The 13753-nt window shown below is 49.5% G+C and overlaps 6 protein-coding genes across 6 annotated transcripts; 2 read left to right on the top strand and 4 right to left on the bottom strand.

Moving 5' to 3' along the window:
• Positions 1 to 388: 388 nt before the first annotated feature.
• Positions 389 to 970, bottom strand: EPUS_02631 (uncharacterized protein; the record flags this gene model as incomplete). The annotated part of the gene is made up of 1 exon (XM_007787554.1): positions 389 to 970. The coding sequence occupies one exon, from the start codon at positions 968 to 970 to the stop codon at positions 389 to 391; it is 582 nt and encodes a 193-aa protein (XP_007785744.1).
• Positions 971 to 1684: 714 nt separating this feature from the next.
• EPUS_02630 (uncharacterized protein) lies at positions 1685 to 5101 on the bottom strand (the record flags this gene model as incomplete). Its single annotated transcript, XM_007787553.1, has 3 exons — positions 1685 to 1868; positions 1916 to 4953; positions 5021 to 5101. 3 exons carry the CDS (start codon positions 5099 to 5101, stop codon positions 1685 to 1687), a joined length of 3303 nt encoding a protein of 1100 aa, XP_007785743.1.
• Positions 5102 to 6160: 1059 nt separating this feature from the next.
• On the top strand, positions 6161 to 6676 carry EPUS_02629 (uncharacterized protein; the record flags this gene model as incomplete). The annotated part of the gene is made up of 1 exon (XM_007787552.1): positions 6161 to 6676. The coding sequence occupies one exon, from the start codon at positions 6161 to 6163 to the stop codon at positions 6674 to 6676; it is 516 nt and encodes a 171-aa protein (XP_007785742.1).
• Positions 6677 to 7199: 523 nt separating this feature from the next.
• On the bottom strand, positions 7200 to 8341 carry EPUS_02628 (uncharacterized protein; the record flags this gene model as incomplete). The annotated part of the gene is made up of 2 exons (XM_007787551.1): positions 7200 to 7228; positions 7276 to 8341. 2 exons carry the CDS (start codon positions 8339 to 8341, stop codon positions 7200 to 7202), a joined length of 1095 nt encoding a protein of 364 aa, XP_007785741.1.
• A 567-nt stretch (positions 8342 to 8908) lies between these two features.
• EPUS_02627 (uncharacterized protein) lies at positions 8909 to 9757 on the bottom strand (the record flags this gene model as incomplete). The annotated part of the gene is made up of 3 exons (XM_007787550.1): positions 8909 to 9517; positions 9565 to 9665; positions 9715 to 9757. 3 exons carry the CDS (start codon positions 9755 to 9757, stop codon positions 8909 to 8911), a joined length of 753 nt encoding a protein of 250 aa, XP_007785740.1.
• A 1742-nt stretch (positions 9758 to 11499) lies between these two features.
• Positions 11500 to 13024, top strand: EPUS_02626 (Guanine nucleotide-binding protein subunit alpha; the record flags this gene model as incomplete). The annotated part of the gene is made up of 4 exons (XM_007787549.1): positions 11500 to 11617; positions 11678 to 12020; positions 12082 to 12713; positions 12780 to 13024. 4 exons carry the CDS (start codon positions 11500 to 11502, stop codon positions 13022 to 13024), a joined length of 1338 nt encoding a protein of 445 aa, XP_007785739.1.
• Between the last annotated feature and the right edge of the window lie 729 nt (positions 13025 to 13753).

Below are 13753 nucleotides of genomic sequence, written 5' to 3'. Positions count from 1 at the left end.
GCGTCGACGCCCCAGGCGGCGCTGAGGCAGAGGAAGGCCATCTTAGGGCCGACGCCCGGCAGCGAGAGCAGCTCCGCCAGCGTGCGCGGCACGTCGCTGTCGAACTGCTGCGCTAGCATCGAGGCCGTCTGCTGCAGGTGCTTGGTCTTGGTGTGGTGGAAGCCGACGGTGCGGATTAGCGAGTCGAGGTGTTGCGGGCTGCTGGACACGATGTTGGGGATGGTGAGGGTGCTGTTGCTGCTGCTGCTGTGGGGTTTGCGGGCTTTGGTTTCGGTTTCGGTTTCGTTTACGTCTTGGGGTTGGGAGTGCGGAACGAGTTCGGTGTGCAGTCTCTGCATCGCGGCGGCGGTGACGGTGTCTTTGGTTTGGCTCGACAGCATGAGCGCGGTCAGGATGTGGTAGCTTCGCAGCCCATGGTGTCGACCGGGGCGGTGGGGTTGGATTGGCGTTGCGCTTTGATCATGTCGTAGACGGTCGACCAGTTGGAGGGGGGTTGGATCTGCTCGCTGCCGTCTGGGAGGGTGGTTTTGCGGGCGCGAGTTTTCGGGAGCGCTTTTGCTCGGGAGCTGCTTGGGGACGAGGTGGTGGCGGTGGCGGCATCATCGTTGTTGGGCTGGCTGGTGTCTGGTTTGAGTCGTTTGCGAGGAGAGATCCGTGTCCTCGAGGTGGTTGGGCCGGTCGCGGTTGAGGCAATCGTGGTTGCAGGAGAATCGCTGCCTCTCTTTCGCTTGTGTGAACATCTCGGAGCGGTCAGGCTGTCTTCGATATCGGTGCTGAAATTGGTTTCGGGCGCAGACTCCAATGAGGAGCTCTCTTGTGTATCCTCTGACTTGATATTGATGCTGCCAGCATGGCCCAGAGTGAACGTCGAGATTGTCCTTGCTGCCTGCCGGGTAGAGCGTCGAACACGGTTGGGCGAAAGTGCATTGAATATTTTAGTCGTATCCTTGGAGACTCTGGATGTGCGCATCTCGACCAGCCAGTTTGTACATTCAAGGTCGGGTCACGATATTCACTGCTGGGACCAAGCTCCCCAGGGCATCCCTGCACAGGCCTCTTTGGTGTCGCTGAGCCTGGGACTTGGCAGCTCTAGTTATGCACTTTGGCTCACGCCACCTAATTTCTTAGTTTACGACCGATGCCAGTATCATGACAATTTGCTACACGGCTGTGGGCTGAAATGAGCTGCCCCATGCTGCAGTGAAAATGGGGCACCCCTTTTACTATGTTCCTTACTATGTTGCTCCATTCTAAGAGCGCTGATTGGTGACTGCAATCACTCCATTGCCGTGTCTCAGATCTTGTAGGAATTGCTTAACTTCCTGCTTCAGCAAATTCTTTCCGCAGTTGAATTCCATTCCTAAGGTGTCCATATTCAACATCTCATCGAATCCCAGGGACAGTGCTGTGCTACTCCTTATTGCACGTTGCATGGATAGTGTGGATGAGCTCAGTGCTCGGCCGGTTTGATGCGCCATCACAAAGTCTATAGACTTCGAACCTGATACAACTGCCATAACAAGTGGAATCAAGACCCTAGATCAGAGAAACCCTGATCGTGACTGTTCGGGATGGCTGGCTCGAGTGAGAAGGTGAGCCTCGGCGAAAATCAAAGGAACCTGGGCTTAGATATGGTCATCGTCTGCTTTGGTTATGTTGATTAGAGAACGGCGGACTTCGCGCATCAGTCTCGGCTGGGAAACACTGGATGAATGGCGTCTAGAGGCGTTCTACCACAAGCATTTCCCTTTTCAAGTGACTCCTTGTTCGTGTCTCTCCTAAGAGTGAGATGGACAGCTTCGGTAGAACCTGATTGCGCAGCCACGTGGGGACCGTCGTCTGGCCTTGGTGGAGAGGAGGCCATGTACCTGTTGGGCCACTGAGCAAACGCTCAACTAGCCACGGCTGGTCCGACCTTATGCCGATAAACAAGATCTCATTCTTGTATTGAGGATGATCGAGAAAAGCGTCTATTAGCCCTCTGTCACGACTTGCAATAGCATAGTAAAGGGCAGTTTGTCCACTTCCATCCTGTTCCAAAGCATCTGAACCTGCTTGTAGAAGCATTCGAGTCATTCTTAAGTAGTCTCCTTTCCGGTCATTCACTGCGCAATGTAGGACAGTACGACCATCTAGGTCTTGGACATCCACAGTCTTTGTATGTCCATCATCCAATATTGTCTGGAGGATTCCAGCATGGCCATGATTCACTGCGTTATGTATTGGCGTTCTTCCATTCTTATCCTGCAGACCTGGGTCCGCACCACTTTCCAAAAGAAGTTTGACAATACTAGCATGCTGAACTTCGGGATATTGCGTGGCTAAATGTAGTGGTGTCTTACCTTGTGATTGGGTTGCAGCAAGACCTGCTCCGAGCTTGATGAGAGTCTTGATGCTCTCCCCATTGGCCGCCACAGTGGCTAAATGTAACGGGGTGTCTTGCCAATACCTGCCGCGTTGGTGTAGAAGAGCTTCTCCGCCTGGACGCTTCGTAAGTATCCCTATAACATCAGTCTTGTTCCATTTGGCGGCCACATGGAGGGGGCCGTATCCCTGGTCATCTTGATGTAGAAGGAGAATTTCGCCGTCGTCAAGGGTGTCCAAGAAACCAAGGATAATTTGCACCATTTCCTTCCCCTGATTAGCAATTGCTATACTAAGTGGTTGCCTTTGCCAAGCATTCCCCAAGCGAACAAGTTGGCTGGCTGGCTCGTGACGGAGCAGGACTTTGACGACTTCTACATGACCGTGTCGTACTGCTGGGATGAGGCTTGAAGGCTTGTGCCCCGTTCCTCGGGTAGGATTTGCTTTGTGTTTCAGCAGAAGCTCAACCATGGCCTGCCGCCCTAGTTGGCATGCTAGGAACAATGGTGTAACACCTTGGTGCGAAGGCTGGTCAACCTCCTTCTTTGCCTGATCGATCCACTTCTCCGCTATACGAGGGAGGTCGAAGTATGACAATAAGTGTAATGCTGGCATAATGGGATGACTATTCTGCTTCAACGAAGGCCAATCATGGGCTTGAGGCGCGTACAGCGGTAGGGCTGAGGTGTTTGGGTTGGGCCATAAAGCCTGACCAGCAGATGCGATTGGTCCTGTCATATCTAAGAACTCCAATATAGGATATCTCGGATCATTCAGAAATCGTCTTTGCGGGCTTAGTTTCATATGCGATCCCCAATGGCTCGCCGCATAGTCCAGAAAAGGATATTGCTGACATCGGCGCCGCCATTCTTCCTCAGACGTGCAATGTCCAGAAGAGAAGCTGTCCAGAGTCCAGTATCTAAGGCAGACTTGAGCCATCTCATATTCAGCGTCTACAAAATACCGCTCTCTCACACCGCTTTGCTTGCAGTACCCCCGTATCGCTTCATGGACCCGTATTGTCGTAGTATTCTCCTCGATGTGAAGGAAATAGCCTGTTGCTTCAACGAGCGATTCTGCTTTCGGGCAATCTTTTGTTTGAATATTTGCCGGTCCAAGACCAAGCCCTAGATAGCGATATGTCGCCAGACATTGAGCTAGTTCTGGTACCGTGAGTGGACGCCTTGCGCAAGTCACCCAGAGAAGCGCTTTCTGACCAACAAAACGACTGACACGATCATTTTGCTTTTCTATGCGACTGATTGCATCATCGATAATACCTTCAAGTGAACTTGGCATATCGTTCAACCGTTCTTCAAGCTCATCGTCATCCCTTGAGTCCCTCAGGGTAGTGATCTGCAACGTAGCAAGTAGAAAGCTCCCATCGGCGCTCGAAGTAATCTTCTGTGCTATTGCCTTCCGCTTATGCTCATTCTGGAGTCTTTCCACAAGTGTTGAGCGAGCGCTCAGATAGTTGTCCTTCCCATCACAGATCCATTCAAGCCTTGGTCCAACATAGGAACAAATCTCTTCATCTGAAGGAGTGATATGTAGAATGTTTGCTCTCAGTTTGGCAGCGCGGTCTTCCATCAATCCTCCGTCTCCATTTCTTGAGGTCACGAACAGTCTCACGGAGGTTGCAGAGAGCTGAACTAACTGGTCCAAGAGCTCACCGATACTTCCTGGATATTCGTCAAGGGCATCGATAATGATATATGGACGCGCAAAATCATGTAGTAATTCAACGAGTAGAGACTTTGTGTCCACGGGACGAAACTCCTTTTCATCCGAATGTGCAATCTCGGCCTGCCGTATGCTGTGATCCCGCAACTGATTGACGAGTTCACTTTTCTCGAGAGTTTTCGAAGGGTCCACGGTCCTGAGCTGTGTGAGCAACTGACGACTGATGCACCTGAACATCATGTCTACGTCTTGCTTAGATTGTTCTGAGTAGCTGCAATAGAATATCGTAACTCTGGGATTTGTATAACGCGGGACCTCTAATCGCGAATCTTTCCGAGTCAAAGCTTTCCTGTGTCGTAATTCGTGCGCAAGGAAAGAAGCTATGGTCGATTTGCCCGCGCCCTGGCGACCAAGTCCCCAAAGCCAGTTTGATGTGTTTGGGGAGTCCAACTGCCAATCTTCGTACCCCTTTTGCTCCAATATCCATCTGGGCTCACTGTACCGACAACTCTGAAGCTCATTCCGAAACTCAGGCTCTTGCACCACGCTTCCTGGCTCAAACAGCCAATCGATATTATCCCGAAATATTGACCATCTTTGATTCATGTCGACGGCTTCTTGCAACTTACTGACATCCTCTTTCGTGCTTTGCTGTTGTTGAAGCTTCATATGCATGGTCTGCATCGAGAGTTGAAATATAGCATAACATTCCATTATAGCTTTAATATTATTATTGATATCCGACCTCAACGCCAGCCATTTGATACGGCGAGTCCTGCCACTAAACTTATTCTTGATTTTCTGGACTAAACCCTTGAATTGTGTGATTGCACTTATCAGAGCGTTTGGCAGCTTTAGCTCTTCCTGTGGTTTTGATGTGAACTGCTGGTAGGTCTGCTCCACATCCTGCAAGACATCAATTGCCAGTTGGATCTGCTCTTTCAGATTCTCGATTTCTTTAGGTGCATGATACCATGCCTTTCCAATAGTGGACAAGAGCTTTGACACAGGTGCCAGCCTCCATAACCGCTCCGGCCACCTCGACACCGGACATGCTTACACATGAAAATAAGTATAGCGTGACCTGGAGACAAGCTGATTAAGACCAGATATGCAATAAACGTATCAGACCGGGCCCAGTTAAGAGTCTGGAAATATATCGCTTAGTGTAATAAACTATGCTTGAGAACACATGTGACAATGAAAAGAGCTTACACACCTAGTCTTAGAATTTTTATCTAAGTCATTTCCAGGTGCACACATCATAGTTGAAGCGACTTCTAGCCTGATGTAGCCGCTTTGGGGGCGGAGGACCGAGGCATCTGGGGAGAATCGGTGCAAGTGTTGTGGTCATTGGCTGGATCGTGAGGCATTGAGCTGTAAGTGAGCTACGCTTTCAGCAAGCTGGGAATATCGAGGAATCTCCATCCATGTTGGATGATGATCCCTGTAGTGTATATAATTGTCATCCATCGACCAACAGATATGACACAAGTCTGATAGAAGGCTCCGACGACGCGCAAATGCTTGATGAGTCTTGAGCTTTCCTGAACAGCAGGAGCATAGGCGGCGTCATTCTCAGGCTAGATTGGAGGAGCTGGATGCAAAGCTTTGCTTAACCAATGCCGGTGAAAGCTTGTCAGACAAAGTAGAGTAGCTGCTAGTAGAATGTGCTTACTGAAGGAGGCATAAGAAGAGTTAGCGTAAGCTAGAAATGGCTAGTTTTTAAATACAAGCTCCCGGCATCCTCCAGCAGTTGCTGTACAGCACTCAACATCGAAGAGAAGGTGTATAGTGGACTCCAGTGTTTTATCATGATGATTAGCTCTGTTCTGAGAACTATACATGCTAACGTCGTTCCAGTAAAGTGTAAATCCGTCAAGGCTGTATTAAATACAAAATTTCTAGCTTGAAGCTAACAATACTTATACCTCCTACCGTAGTAGTTTACGGCCCTTTAGAGGCGGCAGTCCTTTTGGTCCAACAAACACCAAATACTAGTTACTACCAACAGCAGGTTTCTTATTTCTTTCCTTCAGTGAGCTGTATTCGCAAACAATTCTCCTGTCTACGACATTCTCAACAACCCTCTCAATCGCACCTCACCCTCACCATGCCCAAATCGCACTCCTCCTCCACCGCAACCCCGCCCAAAAGCAGATCCCCTCCAGCGACAACAACAGCCGGCTCCTCCTCCTCCTCCTCCACAGCAACAAAGCGTCTCCTCCACGAAATCACCGAATACACCCACCATCCCAACCCCGCCCTCCTCCACCTTGGCCCCACCTCCGACACCAACCTGCTCCAGTGGGAAGCCGTCCTGAAAGGACCCCCCTCCTCTCTTTATGCCGGCGGCCTCTGGCTCCTCTCCATCTCCATTCCACCGTCTTATCCTCTACTCCCTCCCAAACTCACCTTTCTCACCCCCATCTGCCACCCCAACATCAACTTCTCGACTGGCGAGATCTGCCTCACACTGCTGACCACGGAACACTGGAGTCCACTATACACCTTGTCTTCGACGTTGAGTGCTGTACAGCAACTGCTGTTGGATCCGGTGGCGGAGAGCCCGCTCAATGTGGATATCGCGAATTTGTATAGGGAAGAGTGGGGGCGGAGGGGCTGGTGAGGTTTTGGACAGGGGAGAAGAGGTGGAGTGGGGAGGGGGAGGGAGGTTGGATCAGTGAGATCGGTAGAACGTAGGGAAGACATGCTGGATCTTTGGACCCGTGAATCATCAATGTTTGGGCTGGAGGCGGCCTCGTTGTCAGAGTTTACGGCACTTGGGTGTGGACGTATGGAGATGGATTGACGAGATTTGTTATTTTGCTGCACTTAAATTAAGCGTAGCCATATCAACACGCATGTGCATGAATCAGCGGCCTGAAGGATAGGAAATCCAGATCAAGCAATTGTCGAGAACCGCGAGAGATAGCATCGTAGCCTAGATACATCGCTCATAATGCAGATAGGAAAAGAAGACCTGCTTCTGAGAGAGAGAAAAAATGAAAGCTTCGTAGGCGCTTGTCCTTGAGTGCAAGACACTCGAACGCTGTATGAAAACTTGAGCGAATCACGCGACCTCATCCCAAGGAAAAGCGCTCAGCACGAACAAGATTTATGACGCTGCCCAAAGCCCAATGGCTGCCTTCTTAGTCATCCTCAATCTTCATGTAGACTCCTGCCACGAGTCAGTCATTATCAAGTGATATCGTAGGATAGACATACTGTTGACTGGCTGCTTGATGTAGAACTTGAATTGCGTAAGCCCTGCTTTCTGCATCGCAACCATTGCTCCACGCCAATTGGCTGCGTTCTTGACTCTGACCATCTCATCTCCTCCGTTGTCAAAGTATATCTTGTCAGTGCCAGGTATAAAGCCTCTTTCCAGATCGCTTGGCAGATAAGTATAACAGTAGTATTCCCAGTCCTCGTCGGTGATGTCCTCCAGAGAAGAGTACGAGATGGCTTTCCCAAGTCGATCCTGTTTGAGTAATAGCTCACCTAGGTTGATTAGAGAGCTATCTGTCCGGTCCTGGACTATTGTGGCAATCAATTGGATCTTTTTGAGGTCTGGATGGACATCCTTTTTTGGAGCAGGAGTAATCTGGCTTGGCATCTTAGGGGTATCACCATGAGGTTTAGGATTCTTCTCCCAAGCAGTGGCACGTGGAGCAGGACTCGTATCAGGCATCTTAAATTGAGCAACACGTGGATCGAAGAGGATGCGCTGAGCGTGTGCGTCCTTTGACCCGTTGGATAAGGTAGGATTATCACCTGAGATGGCAGCTGGCTTCTGGCTTGTAGCATACGCGGCTGCTATGGCTGACGCAAAGGATAACCCGGGCTCGTCCTGAGACTCCATACGTTTAAGTCCAGCATCGAAAGACACCGTACTTGGGGAGGCGATAGTTTTGGTCAAAGGAGAAGTCGAAGCCTTGCCTGTAGAAGGTCTGGATTTCAATGGCGTGGATTTCTTGACCCTTCGAGCATAATGTACTGATCTGACAATCTGTAGGGTACCCTTTTTCAGCCATGGCTCCGAGACATGAAGTGATAGCTCCGGAAACTCTTTGATGATGTTAACAGCGACCTGCTCCTGAACTTCTTTGCAAGCCTTAGCTTGGAATGTGTCGCGTGCGGTGAATTTGTGCTTGCTCAGGTCTTTGATGACCATCTTTGCAATGTTGTCCCATTGTGGCTTGGTTATGCCAAAACCCTGCATGAGAACAGCCTTTGAGACTTGATGTCCGTTGAATTTCGCATAGTCAAAAGATGCTTGCTTTGAATTCATCTTGATTGAGATACAATTACGATGGTGCTCAAAGGTGTAGAATCACCGGACCTGAGCTGTTGTCAGAAGAAGGTAGAGATTGATCAAAATGAAAGCAAATAAAACTAAATATTGCTAGGGTGTCAACAAGGTAAGCTACGAACCAAGTCTTTGACGGTAAAAGGCGAATTGTAATATAATGTAGATGAAGGTGACCAGTACATCAGGTAAATAGTTGATAAGAGAGCAGGTTCACCTAAAGGAAATAGAAGCACTTACTTAGCGTTCGTCTCAAAGATGCTCTGTTACCAGGAGAGTGCGATTCTGATGAATCCAAGAACAAAAGTCGAGGCTTGCTGGCAACCAAGGAAGTGATACTCTCGATATGAGTACAGTCTGTGAGTACGACGGGAGATGACGTTGCGGCAGAAATTGGGAGACGCTGTACTGTCCAAGCTGTCATTGAATATAAATTGGGATGAAGTGGGTTGGGCAGATTAGTGCTCGGTCACGCTTCTCTGCAACTGTGACCTCAGCTCCAAAGTATTAGACTCTACCATTGCCACGAACAACGTCAGTTGAGACAGATTACATCACAACACAGCATTGTTTCTCCAGTTTTCGGAGGATGCGCGGCAAGAACTTCTTGACCATCTTCTCCACCTCATCGTTCTGCCCTTGGTGGCCATGTGCTTGTTGATGCTGGGGACGATGTGCCTGATGATGTTGCTGCTGTGCACCTGGATAAACCGAGTGAGTAGGATACTGTTGACCTCCTGCATGAGTGGGAGGCGGTGAATGAGCTGGACCACCAGTTAGGTTGATAAACATTCTCCCTTCGTTGGCCTCAGTCTGGTATTGGAGACCGAGTTCTTGGCACACTTTTTCAACTCTTGGTTTGATTTTCTGAATGTGATGAGGACTATGGTTTCCTTTGCCAACAATAACATGGAGATGCGTTTGTCCAGTTGATTGAGCGTATCTTATGCGTTCCTCAAGTATGTCTTCTGCTTCTTCGACGAACTGTCCATGGAGATCTATCGTGTCAGAGGCCACACGGCCCTCTGCATTGTTCTCGCGAAAGATAAACTCCGAGGCTTGTCTGTTATAGGCGTCCATCTGAGCCCCATGCCTCTTTCCAGCTTCAGATAGTGCATGGGCGGCTCCTGCGTCCCTACGCTCATAAGCTTGATGGGCCTGTTCGAGGTTACAATTGATGTCAAGCCACGCGCATGAAGATTAACCTTGTCGAAACACGATGATCTTTTAGCTGCTTCCTGTCGCGCCAGATCCCGAAGGCGGTCATATTCTCGTTCTGCTTCATGAGACTGGTTGTGGTTGAATGCTGGAAGGGTGTTCAGCATGGTGCAATTCAAATGGGGTCCATGCCATACGGTGTGAGCCGACATGCTTCATGCTCGACATCTCGTACGCCATGTTGATTTAAATGGAACGGTAATGACGGGTTAGAACTCCGCGTCTGACTTGGAATCCTTGATTGGCGGAAGAACTGTTCTACATTGAAGGTCATTGGGCCCGGGGCGTGCCGGTTGCACTGAAGATGCTGGGAGCCTCCAGCCAAAAATCCAGTGCAGCTACTCGTAAATACATGATAAGATGCAGTGACTGATAGCATGGTCCATGATTAGCTTATTGAGATCTCTCGGGCGCAGGAGGTTGTGCATCGGACGGCCAACCCGAACCCTTGCCAGCCAAGGCATTGGATGTCATCCTCGCTTGATTACGCTGAATAGAAACATCCGAAAAGCCACTTGCTTCCGAAGTACTGGAAAAGCTTACGGGCAGCATTGATGGGCCTGCTGTACACGAAATACCAAGAGTAGCACAAGACGACCAACAACGCCCCAAGGGAAGGTGCTACAAGATTTGACTGAGACTTCAGCATAGCAGCCCTCTGAATTATACCGTCCGCTAGTTACAGAGCTACTATCCGGTCCCGTGTAACCAGCACTTGCGGGAGGCTTGAAACTTCCCAGAGGACAAGTCACGCAACACTAAGTAGCCTGTCATCGACGATGAGAGTTGTGATTTCAGCCGGGGTGGCCGGTCGATGAAACGCTTTATTGAAAACAAGCCTGGTCTTGGTCATTTCTTGATCGATGATGGCCTATCAATAACAGTTGACTCCCAGTTAGTACAGATAACATCAGCAGTCACGTACGGAGTGGACAACAGGACAAAAGATTGAATGGCGCCTAGATGTCATCGAAAACATTAGTCATACATGAATATCGAGATGTACATTCTACAAAGCTGCAGTGCGCATGTTTGGGTAGTGGGTGAACTCTATTCGACTCTGAGCTGCAAGTGACAATGTTGGTTCAAGGGGGTGGTCGGTGACCATATTATTAATGGCAGGTTTTCAAACCCAAGAGCGGTCAGACCGCCTAACTTGCGCATTGCTCGCCGGGCAGCCACTCCACTTAAGTCGTTCGCGCCAGTTAGTCAACCCAAGTTAGTTAGCCAAGCGTAGCTTACTGGGAAGCGGCAGTTTTTGTTGCTTCGAAACGGAAGAAGCCACCACGAAAGGGCCCATCCTTGCCAGAATTGTCACTAATGTATGCTTAGTCTAGGTTTCCTTTGCCTAATCCACCGCTAAATTACTCCTCTCCGTTCCCACCCTACTCTGGCTCGAACTGAACTGCGCTGCCTACCATCTAACCATTGTCAAAGATTGATCTCTATTTCCACCGAGATCTTCAATCAACTGCAGGTCTTTTGCATGTTCTCAGTCACTGCACCGCTATTCACTCGTTGAGGCGCATCATCTAACGCTATACTAAGAAGGAGCTCGGCTCGGCTCCTTTGCTGTTCACCAACCTCCCGTTCATCCCCTTTCGCCCCCATTACCAATCTCTAGAGCAATCAGACAACCGACATCTGCCTACTCGTAGTATACGTGCTGCTTAGGCAGATACACTCTCGACTGGCATATTACGCCTTCGGGCTGCGCACAAGGTAAGAACATACATCCTTCAATATCACAAGCTTGCGCCGACAAGGCCATATCCGGAATACTCTTGCGCCATCAACACACCGCTCTACCTCTTTCATCTATCTCTCTTTCGCTGTGTGCTGACCTCTTCTTTTATGATCATGCAGGTTGAAGTCATCGTTCATTTTCCGCTCCATCTGTCATACGTATTGAATTCCTCAGGATGGGTTGTACACAGAGCACAGAGGACAAGGAGGGCAGAGCGCGAAATGAAGAAATCGAGACGCAGCTGAAAAAGGACAAGATGAGCCAGAGGAATGAGATCAAAATGCTCCTCCTTGGTAAGGCCACACCTTGAATATTGATTGTGGAGCCAAATCGGCACTGATACATCATTGCAGGAGCTGGAGAGTCAGGCAAATCGACCATTCTGAAGCAGATGAAGCTCATCCACGATAACGGATACAGCCGAGAAGAACGAGAAAGTTTCAAAGAAATCATCTACAGCAACACTGTTCAGTCAATGCGTGTCATTCTAGAAGCCATGGAGTCACTAGAGCTGCCTCTTGACGACCCGCGAGCCGAGTTCCACGTCCAGACCATTTTCATGCAACCACCGCAGATCGAAGGAGATGTCCTTGCTCCAGAAGTCGGAACTGCTGTTGAGGCTCTCTGGAAAGATGCTGGCGTACAAGAATGTTTCAGCCGATCGAGAGAGTACCAGCTCAATGACTCTGCAAGATAGTAAGCCACTAGCCACACGCTTTTTCAAGCCCTTTGATCTGATAGCTCACCTGATTGATAGTTACTTTGATTCGATTTCCCGCATCGCACAGCCCGATTACGTTCCCAACGATCAGGATATCCTTCGCTCCAGAGTCAAGACAACCGGCATCACAGAGACCTCCTTTCACATTGGTGAGCTGACCTACCGTATGTACGATGTTGGTGGGCAACGATCAGAACGAAAGAAATGGATTCACTGCTTCGAAAATGTCACCACAATTCTCTTCTTGGTTGCCATCTCCGAATACGACCAACTTCTTTTCGAAGACGAGTCGGTCAACCGCATGCAGGAAGCGCTTACCCTTTTCGACAGCATTTGCAACTCGAGATGGTTCACAAAGACGAGTATCATCTTATTCCTAAACAAGATTGACCGCTTCAAAGAGAAGCTACCTGTGAGCCCGATGCAGAACTATTTCCCAGATTATGAAGGTACGCATTCCTGGTTTGCTGGGCACCCTTTTGTACCGGATCCTCCCAAGAACTGTCCCTCTGACTGGGAGACAGGTGGACCCGATTATGCTGCCGCATGTGACTATATATTGAACCGGTTTGTGAGCCTCAATCAACACGATACAAAGCAAGTTTATACCCACTTCACCTGCGCTACGGATACCACCCAGATTAGATTCGTTATGGCTGCCGTCAACGGTACGTAAACTAATATATGCCTGAGAGATGAATGGTTCTAACTCTGTTACAGACATCATCATACAGGAAAACCTTCGACTTTGTGGACTCATATGACCTCGGCGATTGCACCACTGTCGCCAACAGCCCGCGTCGTCTTGACCAAATCTTCTTCAGGCATTGGGTCTTGGATCGGAAAAGGGGACAGTCAACAAATTGTACTTATGCTTCAGCGACAGGTTTCTGCTCTGCACACACACGCGTTTGCTTTCCGTCACCTCGTCTCCAGCGTAACTGGTATCTTTGGTCGTCACCAGCAGCCAAGGCTTTAGGAAACAGGGACTCGGAGTATTATCCTTTGCTTTAGAACACCTCCATGTTCATGTCTTTGAATCTTCTTTGTTGTGTGGACGCGATTTGGCTGTATCCCCCACGGCCGGCTGGACAGAGTTGGGGGTTTGTTCCTGGTCGCGAAGGATCAGTTGGGAAGGGACAGACTTCTTGTACAATCATCAAACAAACCAGAAAAGGAACTTTGCATCACATAAAAATTCGAGGCGTCAATTCTTTCCCCGGTCATGCTCCCTTTGCATTTCTAGCTGCTGGCCATTTGTATTTAGTCCTTAACTTTTCCGTGCGTCTTACTCGCTCACTCTTCTCCTTCTCCTTCTCGTCCAACGTATTTCTCATCTTCCTCCTCCTAGAGCACCCAACAACAGTGGTCCCTCGCTCACGCCACGATTTGTCCCCCCCCCCATAAAAACTCGATCTTAACATGGGGGAAAAAAAAGGGTGTTCAAAATCTAAACTTAGGCCCCACGAAAACCAGCAAGAAGGCAAGCGCCCAGAGGGCCCAGATCCACAGATACAGCATGATCCTGCCCCACCAGCCCTGGCCCTCGCTCATCCTCTTCAACAGCCCCATTTTTCTGCTGGCAGACTCCAGCCCGCTGACGTTGGAGTCCAGCCCGGCCAGGGCGCGGTCCAGGTAGGATTTGTCGGTGGTGTGGAGGGTGGTGTTGAGCGATTCCGATTGCGCTTTTAGTTGCCGCGCCAGGGGG

The sequence above is a fragment of the Endocarpon pusillum genome (genome assembly GCF_000464535.1).
Source record: "Endocarpon pusillum Z07020 unplaced genomic scaffold C682903, whole genome shotgun sequence".
Lineage (NCBI taxonomy): Eukaryota > Fungi > Ascomycota > Eurotiomycetes > Verrucariales > Verrucariaceae > Endocarpon > Endocarpon pusillum.
This window is presented reverse-complemented; position numbering and strand designations above follow the sequence as displayed.